General features: G+C 39.6%; 1 protein-coding gene across 2 annotated transcripts in view; it reads right to left on the reverse strand.

Annotated features, from left to right (window-relative positions):
- The window catches only part of igsf21a (immunoglobin superfamily, member 21a), a 154,535-nt gene extending 134,607 nt beyond the window's left edge, over window positions 1-19,928 (reverse strand). For both annotated transcript variants that reach the window (XM_070903230.1, XM_070903229.1), the window contains exon 1: window positions 19,790-19,928. In XM_070903230.1, coding sequence (XP_070759331.1) covers window positions 19,790-19,928 — 139 coding nt within the window. The remainder of the gene's footprint in view (window positions 1-19,789) is intronic.
- Window positions 19,929-24,514: the final 4,586 nt, after the last annotated feature.

Genomic DNA, 24,514 nt, shown 5'->3' on the forward strand with positions numbered 1-24,514 from the left:
CTATCAACAGCATGGGAGGTACAACATGTTCAATACGGTAACTACAGATATTAGCCTATAACATAAATCACCATTGTAGTAAAAGCAAAGATGTAGTATGTTGTAGAAATCTAATAATAATAATAATAATAATAATAATAATAAATAAGTCAATAACCACATTCTATTCTATCCTCCTTAATAGGGACATTTATCAGCATTGCTTCACTGCTGCCGCTTCAGTACGGAAGTCTTACAGTAAATGAACTACTTTGTAGCTTGCATCATGCTGAGTGAACTGTGTGAGTAGCTTTAGATGAGACTAGAATGAAAGAGCAGTGGGTTTTGGACTAATTATTTCTGCTTGCTTGATAAGGATAACTCACCATGACCACAGGGCTAGCCCAAAGTCTGGCTGTATGACAACCACGATCACAAATTAAAGAAGCAACACGCACCTCCAGACAAATGCAGAACAAGTGCCGGATCAAGAGAAACTACAAATTAAATTCCATTTATTTTTCATTATATCCAGAGAAGGTTAACTGGGAACATTTGCTCTTTTTGAGCAGCCAATATCCCTCAACTCATGCTGACTCTAGATGGTAGTTGCTTTGCTCTGGGGAGCCTCGACAATAGCTCTTAAATGTACAGTTCAAATGTACTGCTTCTTATTTGCTGTGCTATTGCTTTTGTTTGATTTGCTAACATTTACAGATGCATGCTATGCAGTCCCCAAACTGTAAAGGAGCTCAATGGCATTTGGTTTATGGCGCTAAATTATGATGCAGTGACCCTTGATAAGGTAATTCACACACCTTGGTGTGAACGGTTTTATTGAGAAACATGTTTTTACCAAAATACACCCATCAAAGGTCTGTCCTCTGCCCAGAGGGAAATCTTCAAGCACTCATGGATAAAGTGTGTGCACCAGAGATGACACCGCAGTAACTATAAGACAAAAAGTAAAATTATCGTACGTAGAAGATGCTGCTATAATGTAGAGTCTTCATGGCATTAGGGCCTAAAGTCTGTGTGAAGTTAGCATCTAATTTACTAAGGCAGCAGCTAATTAAGCAAAAAAACTGCATTTAGTGCAAACTGAGCTCAAACATGCCATACAGTGGTGGAATCTAAAGCTGGAGACATCAAGAAGCTCAGAAAACAAAAGAAAATGAAATGGAAATCCTCATCAATTAAATAACAAGCTTTCCCAACTTATTACAAGGCTGCAATTCCACTCTACCTGAGCAAACTTATCTGGGCATCGACTGAGCATAAAATTAATGCAGTGGAAGTTACTACATACTCCTCTGCGGAAATGAAAAGGAAATGGAATGACATAAACGCACAAAGGAAAAAGGTTGCTTACGGGGAAAAGAATGGAGCAGCTGGCTCTGTAGACACTCACTCCGGAGTCTTTGGAGGAGGCAGACAGCAACGATACAGCTGATGTCAGTCAAGAATACCAAGGTAATAATACACCCTCGTAGTGCAGGAGTCTTTTCAAAAAGTGGAACCACTAAAGCAGCCGTTGCACATCCCCTCTTTTCGAAATAAATGTTGTATTCAGTTGTTAAGTTTTACAAGAATCAGCTGTTTTTGTTTTTAAACAAATTTAGTGCGACTTCAACTGCCCTATTGATATTCGATCAAATCAAAATTCAATAAAAATTAAGCCCCCCTCCACAGGGCTCATGCATAATCAACCATATTTATCAAATCTCATCCCGCCAATCACAATCCCTCCTTTAATGCATGTGCAAAAAGGAAGGAGGCGCATTTAACTAAATAGCAAGGCCGAGGTGTACCCCAGATGAAAGCGCACTGCTCTTCTAGCTGATGTGGCTGTTTGATATATTACATGCTTATTTCTGACTGTACGAGTGAGTCTGTCTCAGAGTGGTCCTCTCTTCAGAAGGGACAACCTAGATTGCTTTCTCCTTCCATGTTAAAGTACTTCTGTGAATACGTCAACGTGAGCGGCTTCGATGTTGTATTCTGCTCACACATTTCACATAAAGAAAATTTATATACACTCAATTGCCATTTTATTTGGTGTTTTGTCCACGCAATTAGAGGGAAGGCTAAATAACAGAAACACCTCTCTGTGTAATGCAATACAGCACCACACACTACATCCTTCAAAATAACCATACGATTGAATCAACACCTCTAAAACCGTTTCAACAAAAACTGACCTTTATAATCTTCAAAGAGGTAGGACTGATTCCTGGACTGTTGTATTTGTTTTAGCTATGTAGGTGTATCTAACAAACTGGCAGCTGAGTGTATGTCGGTGCATATAAATTAGATATTATTTCACTTTCTGATCATGGCAACTAAACTGGTCATTTAGACACTTAATCGATCGAGCAAGTCTCAACAAGTCCTCCAAACTAAATGACGAAATACGTCCGTTCGTCATTGCCTTATGACCCATAGAAGTGTTTTCTGATCTGATGCCCTCATCAGCAACAGTTACAAATCACAGTTTTCTCATCTGCCACCGCCATGGTTAAGGTTTGGTTTGGTTGAAAGGGCAAGTATACTCAACCAGATGTGCTTGTCGGATGGGCAAATAGCTTCGGAAACACCCTCCCCCCACAGATTTCCGATGTCGGATTGGGGGGGGGGCAGTGTCCGACCACTTCGGTAACTTTACGAAACCGACAATCTGACATTCACAGCCACTAAGAAAGGAGCCTGGGTTTGAACTTCTCACTTCGTTCTCTTTTGTCATTTGTTACACAACTATTTCTGTCACTTTTCATGTGAACAACTGAGTACAACACTATAAATATCTTCCTGGAGATACTGTCTGAAAATGTGCACCTTTATTCAGGTATTAAAACAACATCGCGTCTACGAACACTAAGAACTGCATTGAATGTTGCTTGATGCCAAGTCTGACTCGGATGCAGGCTGCTGGGATAAGTCTGGTGACCATTTCAGTCGCCATTGTCCTCCACTTCCACTATCTGCCATTACAGTTTTCAAAGTCCCAGTCGCTATGTGAAACGACAACATTAACAGCCACCAAGCTAGCAATCGTCAGTGGTTTTAACAGGTCCAGTGAGCTCCTCCAGAGCTAAAGTATAGGTAGGCTTCACCTCTAGGATAAGTTTGTCTTTTTTTAGGATAAAAGTTCTTAAATCACATAGTCTACATACGTTGTTTACTATTTAATCTGCCGTTTTCTGTAGTGGGGATTTAACCACTTTAATGCCACAACTTTCCTCCCCACGTGTAAATGTTCCACCAAAACAAGTTCCCCCCAGACACTATTTTGCAAAGGCATTGTCGCTGCATCCGGGGCTTAGCGCCGCCCAAGACGATTGTGATTGGTTTGAAGAAAAACAAACAAACAAGCCAGAGCTTTTTTTCCCCCCTATCCCAGAATGACGATGGGTTGAGCCAGACCTCTCTGGAGATAGGTCTGGCTATGCGAGACTACTTGATGCCTAATGATGCAAACTTGGAAAACCTACACTATCTGCAACATATTCTAATATATGATGATAATGTATGAATGAATGCTTTTTTTTTAAAAGATGTGACATCTTGGAGCGTACAGTTGGTTCTGATGTTTCTCCATTCAGTGTAGTTCCTCTGCGACTGGGCCATCTCATTCCAAAAACCCCTTGTTAAGAAGCATACAAAAATGTGAAAAACAATTATGCCTAAGCTTCTTTTCCATAATGAATCCAGCCCCAACCGTTGTGGTAATTGCTGTCATTATTGTGTGCTGTTCATATGTAATGAATGTGCAATAGTTGCTTTGGCACAGTCAAATGAGAATGACAATACATTTTGATGAGAAACTGTGTTTAGAGATCGCAATGATGACTGATCATTAATGCTGTGCACACTTCAGGACTTCCAATCTAACATTCCTTAACATTTTACACGTCATGTTATTAGTAGAACATTCTGCAAAACACTCCCAGGGTTCTAGAGATGCTCTGTGTTCCATTTGCTACCAGCCGCTGCAGCGTGTGGCTGGTATTGTTTTCACCTTGTGAGTCTGTGTGTGTGTGTGTGTGTGTGTGTGTGTGTGTCATCACGGACACCAACTACAGCGGGAACTAACACAGAAACCGTACTTTCGCCAGGTGTTTATATGTCTGTCTGTCTCTCTAGTTGAAAGTGTGTTTGATTGGTTCTCCAGATATTTGTTTTTATAATTTCCATATGATGAATAAATTAATTCATTTCCAACATGTACCAGCAGTATACACAATTACACAATTATTCACATCTATACAATTCAACAATATTAGTTTTGCAAAATGATTTAAACCCCATACTGATACAGATATTTTATCATATATTTTCTCATGCTGTTTGCTAGGACTGTACAAAAATCATTTCTTTCTTCCTTTGGCAGTGGGTTCTATGGACAGTACAGTCTCTAACTAACCTTGGTGCAAAATCACCTTGCCTTTTGCAAAAGTGGCAATTGATAGCAGTCTCAACACATATGATGGAACTCACAAACCTCTCTTTGTTTCATTAAAACAGCGGAGATGAAGCCACAGCCTTCACTACTCTCTTCATAATTACACCCACTTATTTTTTTCCATCTCATAACCTGATGTCCTTGACAACCTCAGTTTTTAATCTACTGTAGGATTTAACCTTCTTTACTAGCCTGTGAATACATGCTGTGGTCACTGGTTGTAATCTTGTCCACCTCTTATCATTCCTTTCCTACTCCATACTTACTCTGCAACACCTTCTGCTGTCCTATTATACTTTGCTGATCTTGTTAGAAATATATTTTTTTAACACTTTATTACACAAGGTAAGCGTACCCGCCAAGAAATTAGTCACACCAAGAAATGAGTCTAGTTTGAAATGGAAATGTCACATTAAAGGAGCCCTTAAATAGACACATGTTGGGACATTGACAGACTTTAGCAAAATCCCTGTAACATATACTGAATGCAGAATATGTGGCTCAAACTGTCATAATGATACATTTTCTCCTCTTTAACAGCTTCACCAGCCTTTATATCAGTCATATATTCAACCTTTAGAGGCAAACTATAAGTAGTTAAATATTATAATAATATGGTATAACTAATGAAGTAATTAGTTTTACATTAATGGAAATATTTTGGTGGAATACACACACACACACATATATATATATATATATATATATATATATATATATATAGAGAGAGAGAGAGTCAAACTATATCCTTGAATTTGCCTTATTATAGAAACCACACATTGCACTGAATATACTGCCATCTTTGTTCTTTCTGCATGAAGCCTCATAAGTGGACTCTCTGATAAGATTACCAACCAACTATCTGCTTATTAGCTCAGAAATATTGTAAAAGTGGAAGAGAGTTAATAGATCAAGAAAATCTATTGAAGCCACCATTCTTCTGAGAAGTCAATTTATAAAGCAATTACATCTGAAGATGACAGATGGGTGTGACAGGTACACTCATACTACTTGAGCCACTCTTGCTCTTTGAAACTTACTTCTCGGGGGTCACGGTTGTTTTTTTTTACTCACTAGTAGTGAGAAAAGACGATCCCTCTGCTCTTCAGCATCACACTTTATTGATCATACTAATGTTTCAGTCCCTCTGGACTTCAGTCAAGAGTGTTTTAAACAATTCTTAACATTGATCTTAAATAGATAATGCTCAGACAGTAAACCTGGGGCTCACTTTGAAAGACATTTTATGCATCTATACCACATGCATTGCATGTATTGTGTGTGCACACATCTGATGTCAACAAAAGAAAAGGTGCTTTATGTATCCATACCTATCCATCCATATACCTACCTATTCTATTCTATACTATATAAAGGGATGGAGATTGTTAGGGACCTCCTGATATGATACTATATTGAATCTTAACGTGCTGATTCATTTGTCATTCTTTTAGGTCTATTAGTCTTAATTTGCTCGCGCAATTAAATCATCATGGTAAAAGACATACAGTGATACAGAGCATACATGTGCAGGGGAGGAAACAGACTTATGTTAAGGCCTTCCCAATGCACACAGAAAATCAATCAAGAGTAAATATAACCATCAAACAACAATCAAAACAAAGCAACAACAGTATTAAGTATTGAATATTCCTGTAATAAGGGATTTTGCTGAGAGTGTGTTTACAGCAGCTCTTGTCATATAGCTCTGGTTTGTTGTTTTTAAAACTGTGAGACTTATAATAGAGCTAGAATTCAGATTTAACCTGAGCAGGTGTTGTCTGAATCTCCAGTGGGCGTATCATTAACATCCAGAGTTATTTTAACTTTGCGTCCCACGAGTGCATGATCATAAACAAAAGAGTAAATATGTTGTTTCAGCCAGATCTTTTTCTGGCTCAGTACAGTATAATCTTTTCGTCAGCTGGTGCCTTTCCTCGTGAGCGGGGCTTAAACAATAGAATTAATATTAACCGCTGTGTAGCCTCAGGTGGAATGGTTAGAGAGTAGGAATCATTTATTAATGACCACACGACCAGGTTTGGTGGACTTTCGGTACAACATGGAAGGTGAGCTCAATTCAACTGTGTCAGTAACAACAGATATCACATTAGACATAATGACAAGCACAACAGACAATCTTCACAGATTGCCACAGGACATTTTACTCTTTATTCCTATTAATATCACTGAACACTTATAGCAGCCAGTGTGGTCCCATCAGGAGAGTGGCTGAATGGGATGGAAAGGAGGGATTGAAGGGATGGGACATATATCACCAGACACTGTCTCTGGAGGGTGACAGATGTCTACTTCACAATACGCTTTAATTCTAGGGAGAAAAAAAATGTCATCTCCTAATCTCATAGAATCTATCACGCCAGAAGGAGATGATTTACATATTCTAAAACTGCTAATGGCACCTATTTTTACATTTCATCTCGACTGTGATGACGATGTTATTATAGGAATCTAAAGCGCTGACCTTTGTTCCTTCCCTCAAACCAAATGACAGAGAGAGTGTCAGTCTAACACGATAATCTCCCAGTGATTCATGCTCAACTGGCCAACATATACAGCACTGCCCTCTGTGTTTGTAAATAAAGAAATAAAAATGCAACATAGGGTTACTTTTAATTACATAACATCTGTTTTGTTGTTGTGGCATCAGATGTCCAACATCTGATATCAAGGACATTTCACTGAATTTCAATGAAGTGCACTGAATTTCTCTCATTTTTAGTACTGCTACTGTGCAAAATTGAGGCTGGTCATACATATTCAATGGGTTTGCATGGAAAAGGGGATTAGATAAAATGGCAAACAAAACTGATAATACACTCTATTGAATCTACAATTTGACTGCATCCTGAAACTGGCGTTTTCTATCCGTTAGTGTTACTATGACATGATGGAGGTCTCACTATCCTGCAGAATGTAGCCTAATGTTCAGTCAGCTGTGACGAGGACTAATGTGAGCTTTCTCTTACATTCAACTCCCCTTGGAAGAGGCAGCCACATGAGGAAACCGAGCAGCTGAGTGGGAGCGTAAATCAAACTGCTGAAATGACAGGAAAGCAATTCAATTCAACTTTGCCATTGCTTTTGCCAAACAGGTGCATAACCAAACATTTAATACATACGGTAAAAATATTATGCAGGCTTGACAAGATAAACACATGAATACAAAGTCATTAATGTGAAGGAAATGTTCCCCTTAAGGGCCAGGAGCTACATCAAAGTTGGTGTTGCTCAAGCAGCTGATGTTTTGTCCACACTAACACCATTCATTAAGAATGTCTTACTAATTGATTTGATCCCAATCCAGATTCTTTAATATTGAGGAAATACAGTCCGCTACTGAAGCTCAGGAAGAATCATCAACCATCAGCTGCACTTTGCAACTGCAAAACATCTCAGAAATAGATGAAAATCAATTGGCTCTAACCAAATACGACTATGTTTACGTTGTTTGCTTTCATACCAGGTGTGTATTTATTCAGCAGAAAAGTTTGACTTTATCTCTTTGTTTTACTCTGCAGTCCGTTCATGCACAAAACATTTCGGGCTTTAAAAAGCCAACATGAAAATCTTTATCAATCTGGATCCTCTGGATCAGTTTACAGCAAGTGTTTTTTGGTCATCAACAACATTAATTTAGTCGAAAGAGTATAGTATTTGTCCCTGACGAAAGCTGGGAGAGAGAGATTCCCTGTCTGCCAATGTACATACTACACACTGAAAGTGCACAGCTCTCCAGGCCGTTTTCCTCCAACTCCCTTTCCTTATTACCATCACTTCCCCATGCTGCTCTCTAAGTTTGATTAAGTACAATCCGGTGGGGGTGTTTCAGCACAAACTTGATCCATGGCCGAGGGCTGACTTTACTCTGCTGCGTCAGAGCCAAAGATTTTGCACAAGCCTTCATTTCCCCTATTCCCACCTCATATTCATAACTTTCATTACAGTCTGGATACATAGACTCTCAACCTAGTGAGAGGTCTAATAACACAGGGGAGCCTGTTGTTCTTGGCCAACCATTTACTAAGGACAATGAGCACAAGGGATAAAAGATTACATGACTCACTTTTACCCACATAAGAAAACTCAACAAAACAATCCACTGGGATTTCACAACTTTTTACAAAAAGTGTCTACAGAGACACATTCTCAAAAATCTGCTATTGCCAACCATAATCTCAAAATCTGCTGGTTTTTTTCTATCTCGTCTACTTTCCTATATTGTGCTATCATGAAAAATCAATGTCTGCACATGTAAGTGTCAATAAAGCTTGAGTAGTAAAGATAGTAAGCTGTTTCAGAGCAAACAGCTTGCAAATGGCATAGAAGCAGAGTCTTAACTGCTAAAATGCTACCAAAGTAAGACCTGTTTAATAACTGCTTAATATTAAGTTGACCCATGGTCAATATAATTGATGAGAAGGTGACAGTGTCATTGGTAGTGTGTTTATGCTGTTACTAACACATAGCCTACATTGTGCTGAGTGATTGTAAATCTAATGGCATCGACAGCAAGCCATTTTAACTGCTAAGCATGGCAGTTTTGTGTGTGTGTGTGTGTGGGGGGGGGGGGGGTTCAGATACTGTGGACTTCAGAGAGAGGTCTCCAATCACACAAAACTAGGACCACTTGAGGTGAGGTCAGATAAACCATTACAGGATTATTATCCAAGAATTGAAAAATAAAACTCTTCCCAGACGTGATAAATGAAGGGAGACAGAAATGCTAAGGCAACCCTCTCATGCAGCACTTCCTCTCAGGCTCTGAACAAATACATCTTAGGACTAGAGCTGCGTGACAACCCACACATGCCATTAATTGAAATGGACATTCAGCATATTATCAGTCAACCTAATTTTGCTAATGATGATATGTTCAAGAAAAACTTCAAGCGCCGTTCCCTAAAAAAATACTACAACACCATGTCGTCATCATACTCTTCTGGCTTGTCTTGTCTTTGTTCTGAAACACAACATGATGCGCTATAATGCTAATGCTTCAACAGTTTTGAGTAAAATTGACACATTTGGGGTTACAATTTGTGAGCTCTGGCACAGCCTGCGAACCTCTGCATAAGGTAAGACTTAAAAGTGATGCAGCAGACGGTCTCTATATATTTGCCCCGCAATGGAAAATGCACAGTAAAACTTGATGTAAATTTTTTTGAGAGAGCAACAAATTGTGGGACTTTTTTTTTGTGGCTAAACATAAAGAGGAGAGCTTGTTCCCTTACCATAACTCGCACTAAAGCAAAGACATGGCCAGGAGGTTTAACAAACAGTTGCTCCACATTTCAATTACAGAGCTATCCAAGCTGAAAGAAAATAATCTTTAAGAAAAACATAGCTTCAATATACTTTAAGTTACTAACTAATGGCCACAAGAAAAGAAAGGTATGGCAGACAATCTTGTACGATAAATGCTGTGCTCTTCAAAAATAACTGTGTAAAGGTTAAGCACTGGTGTTTGGAAGTGTAAACAGCTTGGAACTTCATGCTTGCATGCCAGAAGAGATTGCAATCAGAGGAGGACAGAATCACACCATGACCCCACATTATATACTTTCATAATACAGGTTAACTCCTTCAAGCATAAAAGCAATACAAGCAACCAACAGAGTCATTACAGCTGCTCCCTGACAATATTTTATTCCACTGCCCTGAGAACAATGTGAGGTTACAAGGTAAAAAGGCATAAGCCACACTCACTTTCAGAGTTAAATTAATGCTGACAGTTTTATTGAGCAGGACTAAATTAGATAAAATCATTTTTGCTTTATGTAAAAATTCAGAATGGAAGATCAAGTGGCAAAAAGTCAAGTGTAATCACCCCAGAAGATGAGGAAACCTTGCAATATTAAGCTTTAAAATCAGTGAAGTAATATAATCACATCTAATGCAGGCTATGATCTATGTGCAAGTTTTTATTATTGTATAATTCATGTCACGTGTTCAGGAGATTAATTCTCTGAATTTGCAAGACAGGTTCTGCAGTGGATCACAGGTTTGCTGGTAAATGTTTTCATAAATGACAGATGTTATAGGATGAACAGAGACTTGTCCTATCATGGACTGACTCTTTCTGTGTAACTTCACTGAGACCTGCTCCTGTGACTGGAGATTGATGTCTTCATGATTTTTTTGGTGATAGAAAATGTAGAGATGCTGTCCCGAGGGAAGAAAGTCGCTCCGTGGCTTATATGGGGGAAGTCGGCATGCATAAAAGGAAATAATCTGTTGTCATGAGATGCATAGCCCACACAATCCTCCTTTACTCCCATCTGCACAGCTTCAGCCCATCCAGAGTGACGTCAATGTGCAGATTAGAGCCCCCCTCCCCCTCCTCCCTTCCGATCTCTTCCTTTTTTTCACGCCTAATCTGGACTTTTCATGAAACCTCTGCGATGCTGCATTCATTGCCTAGAAGATGGCTTCGAATAGCTCTAGACATAAAAAAAACAGAAGAATCAAACTAAAAAGGCAAAATGCTGATTTGTAATATTTACAGTTACTACATACTGAGAGTACAGGGAAGTGTAAAAGGGGGCTTTAAATGAAAAGTAAAAGAATAGGATTAATAGCCTGTTGGATTCAAGTATTGTTGTTTATATTTAAGATTGTATGAAAGTAATCTTCATTAGAGTGGAGATCAGATCAAGAGCTTTCATAATAATTATGAGGATTGGTCAGATATAAAAAGAAAATTAACTCTCTCCTTATAATTCTGCATAAATGAATATCGCTAAAGACACATATTTTATCTATATTCATTCAGTGTATCCCCATTTAGTTTTCCCGAACTTAAGTTTTTCCACTATCCTCAATTTTATCTCAGATTTGGTATATTTTTCTGCTAATACAAGTCACGCCGACCCCTCCATGTTTCTTTATAACGTAACCTTGGCACTGTGTGTATGTGATACAGTGTGTATGCTAACACAGAAAAACACAAGGACAGCCAGTGTTTTATCTTTTCAAACTGAGGTCACAGTGACGTTGAATAATTTCACGTCCTCAGGTTCTCCAAAAACACTCATCGTTAGCAAAAAGAAAGCAAATAATCAGAGAGTCTGTATATGAAAAATCATCTGTGCACAGCAGTGTTACTCCTGGAAGCTTAAGCCCCCTGTGATGAACCATGAATGCAGAGATAAGTGTCATGTATAGTATATGAGGCACTTCTCAAAGTCTTTAATAAGGAGGCTAATGTTGGGACACAGTGGCGGAGCAATTGTTATTACTCAGCAGCCATGTTTGAACACGATAAGCAAAATCGCATAATCCACATTAGCATGTACGAAACAGTGAGGGGAGAATACAGTGAAACTGCTGATAAAGCCCATCAAGAAATCCCTGCTTATTCTGACTGCTAATTTCAGAAAAATAAGGTTCTGATATCAAAATGATATAGCCATGAAAATATAACACATAAAATATTTACAGATAACATTTCTGGTAAGGACACATATGACACTATTTGACAATACTGTATGCTCACAAAGAGGAATGTTATACTTTCTCTATGGAGCCAGTCTTGGGAGACCTTTCTGAGCAAAGCGTCTCTGCTCGTGTTTCTATCTCTGCAAACCACCAGCTGCTGCGGGAATCAGAGTTGCTTCAAACTCCCACGCAAGCCAAAGACATCAGCAAGCCAGTCTATATCTGCGTATGAGGGACTTCAGGGGTAGAAAGGGAAGTTGCTGTGCTGTTTGAACTTCCTTGCCCCAAGCCTTTAGTTGTCTCTACCAATGACAGGCTTTATCATTTGATCATTTGGAGCATCGCTTCTTGAGGAAGCAAATGTATTTTAGCCATACAGGCAAAGGAAAGTGCATTTTCCTTGATTCTCCCCCGTACCACTTTCTCTGCAAGAGGCTGTTGTGGTGGCAGAGGGGGAGGACAGATTTGTCATGATGGTTACAGATTCTGTTGCATTATTTGCATTGTGGGAGACATGCGCCCTGTGGTCGACCCCTTGGGCCTGAGGCTTCTAGGCAACAAGTCATCTTAGATGCCAACCCTTAGCTGAAGATGCTAGCCGTTAATAAAACATGTTTATGGCTTTCCAATGACTGATTCACTGCAAATACCACACTTTTGCTCATCTAAAAGGTCAAAGAGATGATTTTGTTTCACACATTTACCTGGAAAGCAGTTGTTGGCATGTATGCTAATGCTCAGAATATGTTATTCTCTCACATGTGGCTTATCACTGACTCAGACATTTCAGGGTGTCACGCTATTGAGATGGATGCCTTTGAAGAAACTAAAAGCTAGAATTTCTTTCAAGATCAACACCCCTACCTCAATGTGAAAAGCAAATGCACGCATGGTTGAGAAGTGTAAAACCGTTTCAGACCTTCTGTTGGAAAATTTGTAGCATAAGTGTCTCAGTTTTGTTAAATAATAACTTTACTAGTTTATTCAGCCCCTCTAGCACAATGTGATTTTCACAAGAAAAGGTTTGAAACAAAGGTAAAGGATTGCTTTGAGATCTCTGCCACTGAGACTTCTACCAACACAACAGTGGAGGTGAATGGAACTTTGTTTCTGGTGCTCATAAATATTATCTTATTTCGAAACAAAAATGTGCTGGTTACTCGTGATAATTACAGCTTGTCCTGGACAGTTTTCAGTATTCTCTACCTTTGGTACAAAATATTATTTATCTTCAGCTGAATAATTCTCAACAAAAAACTGTAACCATGACAGGTGTTTAGTTTTCAAATAGTATTTCAAACCCTCACCAGACAAACCAACACAATCCCCATTGCTAGATACCACTTAAAGTGAATTGGGAAAATGTTGTTCCACACTTTTCCCTTTTTTTGTGATTTGGGTGAACTGACCCTTTAAAGACGCAGTGAATCTAACCCTGTGTCCCTGTGTCATCTCTTGGTTTCTGTCAAATAGGTCAACCTGGCGTGTTTGTATTGGCGTGTACATATATTTATCGGATGATTTGGTGCGACCAGCTAACCCTGTCCCTAACTGCTCTTGACCGTTAGCCTGTGGTTGCTAGTAGATCGCAGAGCTATATCATGGGTCAGAGGTGTGTCTTTGTATCTCAGTTGGCAAAAGCTTTCTTTACATTTCCAAAACAGCGTGGTTATGCTCCAGTTTATTCATTTCTCCCTTGTTCTCCTCCTACTGATCTAACAATGCAGCTGAGGGAGGTGTGGGTGGTAGCCAACAGTCCTCTACAGCTCCATATTGCTTTGTATTCCCCAAGCCACACCCACTTTGGGGGCGATCCAATCAAATCAAGTTTTAACCAAATCCCTCTCATAATTACATCCCACCCACATATTATGTTTCACTCGCAAATGTTAATTTATTAATATATCACATTACAGAAGCTAAAGATGCTCTTGACTTAAAGCGGTTGAATCTCCTCTCCTTAATAATCAGAAGTCCATCGAGTCCAAGTCATACAGGGACTACATGACACCACAAAGACCTTCTGAGGTCAATTTTATTTTTCAGTAAAAGCCATTTCATTTTCAGCGCAGTGGTCCACATGCACAAAGCTGGCTGAAGCCTTCAACAAAAGCTGTCATTTTGGGGTCACCAAACTGTTTCAAGTTTTAATATGGCTCTTTCATCACATTAAATGGGATTTCAAGTTACAAAAGATCCAGACTAAAAGGTGAGCATAACAAAAATTATACTTTAATTGAAGGTGATCACTGAAGGAGACAATTGGTAGTAAGACACGGTATCTACAGTGACTGCTGTATGGGAAGCCATTAGATAGTAGAGTAGTCCTCTCCCAAGCACTCTCAACTAGTGAGTTCACAGTTTTGTGCTGGTGTGTAGCATGGCACTGGCACACCTCATTCTTTTAACTCACGGCCACATGAGATATCCGTAAAATACATAATAGGGTTTTAAGACGAATGAGATCTATCAGCTGCAAAGGACAGTGTGATATTAAATTGCACTCTATCTCAACATTACTATATATTGAGCCCAGGTTGGTCTAAGTGAATCAAACATAGTCTAGAAATTAGTTGTGAGTAATACATCAATAAATAGCAGCTGGAGGAGCACATTCTGTAACCTGAGCCTGTAAAAAAAAATGCAAATATAAGTGTATTTAAACAGTTACAAGGACTGACCAAACAAACAATAGCAGAACAAAACAACAAAGACAGCTTCTAATCTGTGTATAATCATTTTATATAACTGCTGAAAGCTGCAGTGCTGATGCAAAGCCTGGTGATTGTTAGATAGTGGCATAACCACAACCCATTTCCCAGCCAATATCTCTTCTCGCTCCTTGTGAGTCAAGACCAGCCATCAGTAGCAGACAGTCACAGTGCACCGGAAACCATCAGATCTAACAGAGATCCAGTGCCTGTTAAATCCGTCAACACTGCCATGATGCACAATCTACAAGGCAACCTACAGTACTGTGGTGTGAGGCAAGGCATTTTCTTAAATTCGTTATGGAGCAGGTGGAACAGAAGGATTTAAAATAAACGTGCGCTGAATGAATACATGTTTTTAACCTATAACAGATTCACACATGATGGCCACCTGGTTATGTTTTAAAATGAGGGAGCAAACTTGGAAAGACACATAATCGGCGGGAGGTCTGGGGGCCCAAATTCCCTGCATTACTACAACATCTAACCTCTTGAAATTAAGTCAGGTGGTTAAACTGCTGTTAAACTTTTAAAAAGACAAAAAGTGGCCATAACTTTGCTCCCCCTAATTGAATAATGGAGATGCATTTGCTCCATTGCTCAGGCGCCTAAGGCAACATTAAGTCTATTGCAGGCATGTCATGTCGTGTTTAGTGGATTGCCACCTGACCAACCACCTGTAGCTGTAACAAAATGTATAGATTTCTATGTTGACTCATTTTTCTGAATTCTTAACTGCATTAACTAACAGCCACAACAGTGTTGGGCGATGTTTTCTGTTTCCCATAATGCTCAGTTTCCCTTTGACCTTTGACACAGTGAACATGAGTACATGAACGTTGATTATTTTACTCCTTATCCCTGTAATATTCCTGGCAGATTCTACTGGTAGCAAATCACCAGAGCCAGTCTGTCCCATTTCCTGATCTACATAAAATCAGAGCGCCTTGTTCTTTACTGCATTGCTCTTTGAACCCACATGCAGCTGTTCAGACCTGAACCTAAAGCAGTTCCCACTCGCCATTTGCATTTAGCCTGAGACATGCAAGGACTGCACATAAAAATATGTTTATTTTTTTCACTGCAACACTAATTGGGTAAACATTAAAACAAGATATATATATAAATATGAGCATCTGAGCAAAGACACATAATTGATTGCACTGGACAGCAAATTGTCAGTTGCTGTGAGAGTAAACAAGGAGGGATATTATTCATGTAGCTTTCAGAAAAAGCCTCATGCTTAATAAAAATCATGCAGAAGGACATATCTAATATTACTGTGTAAGAGACTTTGTCCACAGATTGCTTCTAAAAAGCGTAAGGGAAATGAAATACAGCATTAGAGATACTTTTATTTCTATTAGGTGAGACTGATCTTACAAAATGTTCTAGACCAGAGGACGAATATGCCGGAGAAAAAGCATCAAAAAGCTGCAATTTGATATATAATTTCGATTCAGCTTCTGAACACTAATTATCTACACTTCTTAATCTTCTAGAGAAATCTCTGAAGCCTTGTGAAGCAGGTCTGTTCTTCCCTAAATGGCATTGTAATACAGACAGTAAAACCACCTTGAGCCAACTTATTAGAAAGGTTTGTTTTTTTTCTTTTTTGGAAGGTTGTGCAGGTTGAGTCTGTAAGGACAAAAGAAAATCCATCAAGCTACTCTACACAACACTTAAATGATAAAATAAAAATGGATCCCTCATATCAACCAAGATAACAAATGGGACTCAAAGAAAAGCAATCCACCCCTTAACTGAATCCCAGAAGAATAACACTATTTGCCCAATTAAATTCTAGGGTGTTGGGGATATTAATTTCTCCCCAACAAGAAGTCATAAATCAAAACTTAACAACAAACTATAAACCATCTCTTGAACAGCAGCAAGTCTCAGAGCAGCAATTGTGATTGGTTAGTCTAGTTGAGGCTGGACCGATAGATCATCTGCCTCACACACTTTAGTATACTTTAGCATCAGGTCACCACTATTGTCGAACATAACGTGATCAGTTTAGTGACATCACCTTACATCATTTATGATTATTGCACATTAACAAGCTTGGGTATTTGTAAGAAATAAGCAAATGAGATTTAACGTGTTAACTGGTTAACTTTAGAGGTGCTGAAAGGCGGATTTTGTTACCTTCGAGCAAAGCCAGGCTAGCTAGCCTTATATCTACCAGACAGATGCAAGCGTGGTATTGGCTCATTTAGCTCTCTGCGTGAGAGTGAATAAGAGAATTTCCCAAAATATCCGATAATTTCTTCAACCGACCACATTTTTCCTGATGTGATGTTTTATTTTTCAGAGTGTGTGGTAATCCGCGTCAATTCAGGGGCCAGCACTGTTCAACTCTCTTGGATTGGCTTTGATTTCTACATGAATGTTTGACCCACAGGCTAAGCACTCTAGTGAGTTCAATCCTCACAATGGTGTGTCTGCACTGATGTTGTAAAAAGTCAGAGGTAGCAGGTGCACTGGAGGCTGAGGACATAGCTACATGTTGTGAATGTGGACATAAAACTGCGCCAATGCTAGAATTCCTTATTACACATCTATGTCATGCAGAACACCAACGTATGTATAATTTATTTATTTATAAATGGGAACTTACCATCATCATTAATCATTTTTGACTAGTTCAATTGATTGGCTAACGCTCAAAGTCCCGCGTGCAAACACTACATTTGGGGAAACTGCTTTTAGTTTTTGTGCTGCACACACTTCACATTCTACAACACACGTTAAACCTTAACACAGTTGTACCTATAGATCAATTTAAAACCATGATTACAAACTACTCTGATGTTACTATTTTTAACAATGTTCTGTTGTTGTTGTTTGTTCTCGTTAATTATTGTTTGTGTGTGTGTGTGTTTTTAATGTTTTAATTTTCAATTGGTTTACATTGCATGTCTTTGGTGTACACCCTCCTGTGTGCACACATATACAGATAAATGTGCATGCATAAAACGTAACTCCTAGAAAAACACTAAGCATACAGCCACTGAATATGTAGCCTGCTCTTGAAACAGTGAATCTGTGGCATGCCTAACAGAATTTCACTAGCTAGGGGTTAGCTTGTAGGCACAGCTGCCTTAAGCAGGGAGCTGTGCCGAAGTTTCTAAAGGAGAAACACATCTGGCAGACAGCGATGGCACTGCAAGTTATCTGAGTAGATAAAAGAGTTTCATTCTAAAATGAGGTACTGTATGTATCCTTTCTCCAATTTTTTTGCTGACATGAAAGAAGCTGTTGAGGAAAAATGAGAGTGGAATCACTGACCACAGGCCCTCTCTTTGGGGAACAAAATCTATCTTAAGACACTGGTGCACACATTGAAATGGAGAAACTTTGATCCTGTGGGTTCAAGACATACACACACACACACACACACACACACACAGACTGCATAATGGTATGAATCGAATCTAGAAGACAGCAGACATAAGTTTATATAGAGAATAGAAACTGGCAATAATGGTTAAACTCTGAGGTGTATCCACAGCATACATGTATTTTGTTAAAACAGTAGTGACAACAAAAGCCAACCACAGCTGAACAGTCTGACCGTACGTCACTACAACTCAAATCCTGCCAGTTGATCAGTTAAATTCTACCTTTCACTGTTTGTTTACATGGTGATCAATGTTAACTAATGCATGGAAAATCTCAGTCATACAATCAGTGTAATGAAACCAAAGTAATCTAAGCTATTGTGATCATTTCAAATGAGCACGACTGCATTATTGAAGTAGTCCTAAATGCATTACATAGTACAGGGCGGTGTGCAGTTCAGCATCATGTGAGCAAGGCAAACCCAGAGGCACTTTATCACTGAACGTTATGTTACGCCCAACTGACATAATGATTTCCTATATGGGTCAACGAAGGTCAAAAACACTTCAAAACAACAAAATCCTCGGCTAACAGCGCAGGTTAACAGGTTAGTTTGTAAGGCATGCTGCTCTGATGTTGTAGCCAGGAGTGAACTCTCCTCTGAAGTCCTTCAAACACCACGATGTTAACACCAGTGCACTGAGTGTGAGCCTAACTCCAGCAGAATGAAAAGGAGCCCTATATACTCTCTCTGCATTCCTCAGTAAGAGAATCAAGTGCTTGCAATGCAGTCTTGTAATGTAAGCTCTTGATGAATGACACCATGTAGAAAAGAAGATGCTACTGCAAAATGCCACAAGGACCAAATGTGAGGACACGCAAGATCCCAACAGTAAGGAAACATGCTGAAATGACTGCCACCAGGTCTTTATCTGTTGCAAAGATTTGATAATGTTGGCTTCCTCGAAATTGCAGTATAACATCCCCAGTCCAAGTCACCACTGCCTCCCAGAAACAGAGAAAAAAAAACAACCCTGTAGCAGACAGCCTAATCATTTTTCTTAGGATGCACATATATTATTTCAAATCCAAATTCGCTCTCGTGAAAAATGATCAATGTTGTGTTTTCATCCTCTGACATCTAAACACGTCAACGGAGGATAGAGAGAAACCGCGACACACTGACTGATGCCACCGCTGAGCCGAGCAGACCGTGCTGAAAGCAGAAATCTGAGCAGGGGGAGAGAAAAAAAAAACAACCAAAAAAGCAGACGCACTTTCATGTTTTTCCAAATCAACAACTTTAATATCTGTTGAGCCCGGGCTCACTATCTGAGGTGCAAAAGCCACGATGACCAGAACGCCGAGGAGTGCGCGCGTCAGCATGGCTCAGCTGCGTGGTGCTCAGAAGTGAGGGTGCTGTCATGCATGCTGCTCGTGATAGTCAATGCAGACGAATTAAGACTTAATACATAACTAGGCCTCCTGCTGTCCCTCTTCTTGCATTTTCCTTTGAGCACGCTGACACCACGCATTGTGCAGCCTGACCTGAATCCGACCATTGTTCATTGATTTCTCTCCCCCACGACTTGGTGGGCGCGGAGGGGGAAAGTTGGCATGAGGCAAGCATGGCACCGATCGCCTCCATCCGGCTGTCCTGTTAACGTCCAGTTGGTATTTCACTGACACATATCACACATCACTCAACTCACTGACAGTTTGGCTACTGTTACACCCCCCCGTACTGTTAGATCGGGGGGGGGGGGGGGGGGGGGGCTGTGCGAGAGGTTCCGACAGTGTGAAAATGAGATGACAGGGTCAGACTTACCGACGGCTAAATCCAGTAGATCTGCGCACAAGAGCAAGCACAACGAGAAGACGGTCATCTTTCCCTTATTTTGCAATAAATCCCAAACTCCATTTGCGTTTACATGCTCTCCGGGTTTCGGCTGTGTAATCCCCGCCATTCCAGAGGTATGCGATTGAAAGGTGCCCCCAAACTATTCATGTTGCAGCTCAAGTCTAAGTGGAGAAATCGGAGAAGTTGACAATGAATACAGCATTCAGAGCGGCGAAAATCGAGCATCAGATCAACAAAAAAAAAATGACTCACTGGCTGCGATTACAGAACAAGCGGAGTGTTGTTTTTTTATCCTCCCAGTTTAAACAATGGGGAGCTGCGGTGAGCCGCGCAGCAGAGACAGGCTCTGGAAAAAACGGAGAGGTTTAGACGAAAATGTGCTCCCCTCTCTCCCTCTCTCTCCCTCTCTGTCTCTCCCTCTCTCTCCCGCCCTTCACACAGACGCACAGTCATTCCTGATCACTCGCTCTTTTAGTTCACACAATTTTCCTTAATCCTACCCTGGATTCAGACCACTCTAATTCTGTCCATAAAGCCGATTTATTTCTGTTGGATTTTTTTTTTTCCCCTGTAAAAAACAACGGTTTTTAAAGATCCTTATGCTCCGGTGCACTATATAACCTATAATACCAGAATAGCAATGCATGAATAAAGCAGGGGGGGTCACACCATGTCCAATTTATCAAACAATCAGAAAAGATTTGATGCATGTTTTTGCTTTTCATACGTCCTTTTCTGCAGCCAACGAAAAGAGATAAACTCCCTATTCTGTAAATGAAAAGGTGCTTCAACTCAACTAATTTTTGCTTTACACTCCAATACATGTTGTATTAAATCGACATTCATTCAGCTGGACCTTGTCCTTGTTACATACTGTATTGCTGTCCACAGAATCCAAACCGCTTTAATTGGAGAAGATAAACACATTAAATACATTTTGTAGGAACAACATTAAACCCCTATAAAGACTTATTTGAACTTTATGAGTTGCTGTTTAATGGACCTGATCGGGCAGGTTAAAGTCTTCTGGTTCAAATTGGTTGCAATCATTTGTCTCATTAGGGATCATCTATCATGCAGGCAAGCAAGTGTGGATTCAAGTGTCAGGGTGGGTTTCACCGGAGATGAAGTGACCATTCTTACGTGGTAGCATGATAACTGTATGTTCTTACAGTATAGGCCTATGTTATGAATGACTGCAGCACTGCTATTTGCAAATGTCAAAAGCCTCTTTGTAAATGTTACATTAGAATTGTGCCCCACATGTATTCTTGAATACAAACATGACATTTTCTAAAAAATTCCAATTAGCATACCCCTGCTGTCACAAAGATACCAGCTTTACATCAGTCACGTGTGATTAATAGATGTAGGCTGAAATAATAGGGAGTTAAATATGTATTTTCTGTCATTGCGGCTCCAAAATCACAAGAAGTGTTCAAGAGTGATGAGGCCACAGGTATTGTCAAGACTCCCCAAACTTTGACAGTTGCCTTTGGCTATGTCATTCTAATCAGCATCACCTTAGCAAGGTTAGCCCTGGTTTGCTGCTCTCTTTTGCTTTGAAATGATGTTTGCAGCTCTATAAGCCTTTTGTGAAATGGTCCTTGGGGCTGTCTTTCAAAGCTCTTTCAAAGTCCAGGCAATAAGTTATTCAGGAAGACAGCCACCAGCATGCCAAATCCATTCCCGCAAAAATATGAATTCAGTTGAATAAAGCCATTGGTTTCCCATTTTCAGCAAAGCCGACTCAATATATCAAGGTCGTAAGCTTGTATTGATCTGAGAAGCAGTGACCCAGTAAGACCTTTACCTATACAGGAACCCCAGGAAAGCTGTTTTCCATTCGGTGGTTCATACACTTTACTCATTATTAGACCCTTGTCACAACAACAACAACACCAAACTGAATATTCTTCAAAAGACAACAGCATGAAAAGGTATATAAATTCAAAGTCTTCAGAACATGTAAATGCAGTGCCAGAGACTCTCCCACACTCCCTCCCCTCACTGCTGACAGAGTAGAGAGGATGCTTCCTTGGTTAAGGTCTGCAGTACTAATGCACTATCACACATCTCTAGAGGGCAGTGTCAACAACAATTTATTGGGGTAACATAGCTGAACGTGTTGCTGTCCATATGGCATACAACCCACTAACAAAGAGGGGTCTTCGGTCTTATGAGAGTCCACAGATGGTTTTCATGTGCATCTCTTTCTCTTTGTACCATATAGGCACAAATCAATAAGCCTTAAGCTGTTTTGTAGCTTTTTATTTAGGATCTGAGGAATTACGAGGAAGAGGAAACCTGACACGCCGATAGAACTGACTCCATCTTGCTGAGGATTACTCTGTCTCCTCTCATTCTTCTTGTCTTTCCAGTTATCATTAAGTACTTGTTCCTTTGAATTACTTTGTTGGGATGCCTGTATCATTCCCACTAACCCATTTACTATTTTACTACATGGCTACTGGGTGGACACAGTTCTTTTTTTTAATCATGTAATTGCGTGCACATTAGTTTTCTTAGCAGCACCAATTGCATGTTTTTATGTAAATAGAGTTCAAATAAAGTTTAGCAAGCACAGTTGGCTACATTTAACTTGATGACATAGAATAAATATGTTTAAACATAGACTAAGGAATAGGTTATGCCTATGTTACTGCATGGCCTTATGTTTGTTCTCATTTTATAAAATTAATCTGGGATCCATTAAAAACATTTATACATGAATGTGTACTTGAAATGAAAGCGGCTAAATCAGTAGTTTCATTTGGACCATACCGTTGTGTTGTTATGCGCATCCTTTGGGCCATGTATGTCAGTTTATTTTTGTGGTTTGAGGATCGTGGGAATCATGTCTCCTATGTGGAAACTTAAAATCTTGCATTTGTGAGATTCGTAGCTGTGCTGTCACATCCTAGAAATGACATCAAAAAGTTTTCAGCTATTTCCTGAATGTAGAGTTTATCTCTTTTAGATTGATGAGCCAGTCAGTAAAAAGTTAAAAGAAAATATGACGCATGCCACGTAACCAGACCTGAAATGAAGTCTTAAAATAGCCTTTTTTTTCTTTTTGAGTCAAAAAGAGCTCCTGATGCCTTTTTGCGCTCCACTTGATGCTGAGGAAAGCAAGGACGAATTTTCAACTTGTGTGAAAAGGCTTCACCTTTGCCCTTCATTTAGTATAGTCTTATTATATATATATATATATATATTACAGCCAGGTTGTCATTGTTCATCAAATCTTTGTTTCAAATAGCAAATCCTGTGAGTTCAGTTAAGATTGTAACCTTCATTGTTGGCAGTGGAAATCCTAACTGTCATTCTGCACCCTTGGCAGTCTCAGGATCAGCGACGTGGACAGCGGCTCTCTGGTGCAGAATATAGCAGAGCCAGACCTATCTCAACACTTTGGAGAAAGGACTGACCCATTATCAAATCACAATTGTCTTATGCGGTGCTAAGCCCAGGATGCAGCGACCATGCCCTTGCAAAAAGGTAACAGGCAAATAGAGGAAGGGGAGGAGGATTCTGACTGAAATAGTCAGCCAATGGCAGAGTTATCCCAACCGCCTACATGAGTCAGACTAAGAATGTCCTAAATGATCCTGCTGAGCTGTACAGGAAAGCAGGAGGATGCTATGCTGATCTATTGATAGTTTTTAACTTTCATAACAGCTGAACCAGTGTTATTTTGGAACAGTCAAGTTTGCAGATTTCCATAACTTTGTGATACAGAAACCTATGAACAGATAAAGTCACCTTAACCTGAACCCGTGGCCATCTTGTAGAAAAAAATGAAAATACTCACTTGTATATTATATTGTTGAGGTGTTAAAGTTGCTGGCATGTGACAACTACAGGTTAATTCCTCCAGCTAGTCTATTGGCTGTGTCCAATGGAGCACCAATATAAACGGCTTATGAACATGCGGACCATCAGAAAAAGCCAAAATCTATTGATTTTAATCAACAAATATTTATTTACACAGTACATGCCAATAGTACACATAACTTAAGAAAACATTATTAGAAAGAATCATCAGTACAAATATCTGCAAACCCACAACTAACGAACAATGGCTGTTCCTTCCTCCTTTCTCCTCAGGGCACACTGTCTATGGCAAATTAGCCATGCAATGGAAAACACAACTACAATCATTTTATGACAAAATGTTTAACAGCATTAGTAATGCTGGCTTAAGAACAGCCCAAATATCATCCAGATTCTACAATCAACCATTAACATTTTCTCCACAAGGAGAGATATATGTCATTTACAACATAGCAGCTGTATGCTTGCTCTGTGGAATAGCACCCAGGACTTAAACGGATCTGTCAGTGGAACCAGAGCAAGATGACATGAATCAATTGGCTAAAGTAGTGTACACAAACCAGTGACGCAACCTTAGTGTTTGTGTCTCAGTCAGACACCTGCGAACAGAAATTGTGCAATCGCATGGGGATTCATGAGGGAGCTGCTGCTAAAGTCAGCTTCTAATCATTAATGTAAAACAAAATGAAGCACCATCAGATCACGGCAAATTCCTTGTAATGTATGTTACTTGGCAATAAACAGTTTCTGATTCTGATTCTTAAGAACAGCTGCCAAGAGGATCTTTGTGAGAACTCTGGGCATTTTGTTGGGAATGTGAAATTGCAAACAAAAGGATTTTGTCCACCTTACGCG

This window comes from Enoplosus armatus, chromosome 3 (genome assembly GCF_043641665.1).
Source record: "Enoplosus armatus isolate fEnoArm2 chromosome 3, fEnoArm2.hap1, whole genome shotgun sequence".
Taxonomy (NCBI): Eukaryota; Metazoa; Chordata; class Actinopteri; order Centrarchiformes; family Enoplosidae; genus Enoplosus; species Enoplosus armatus.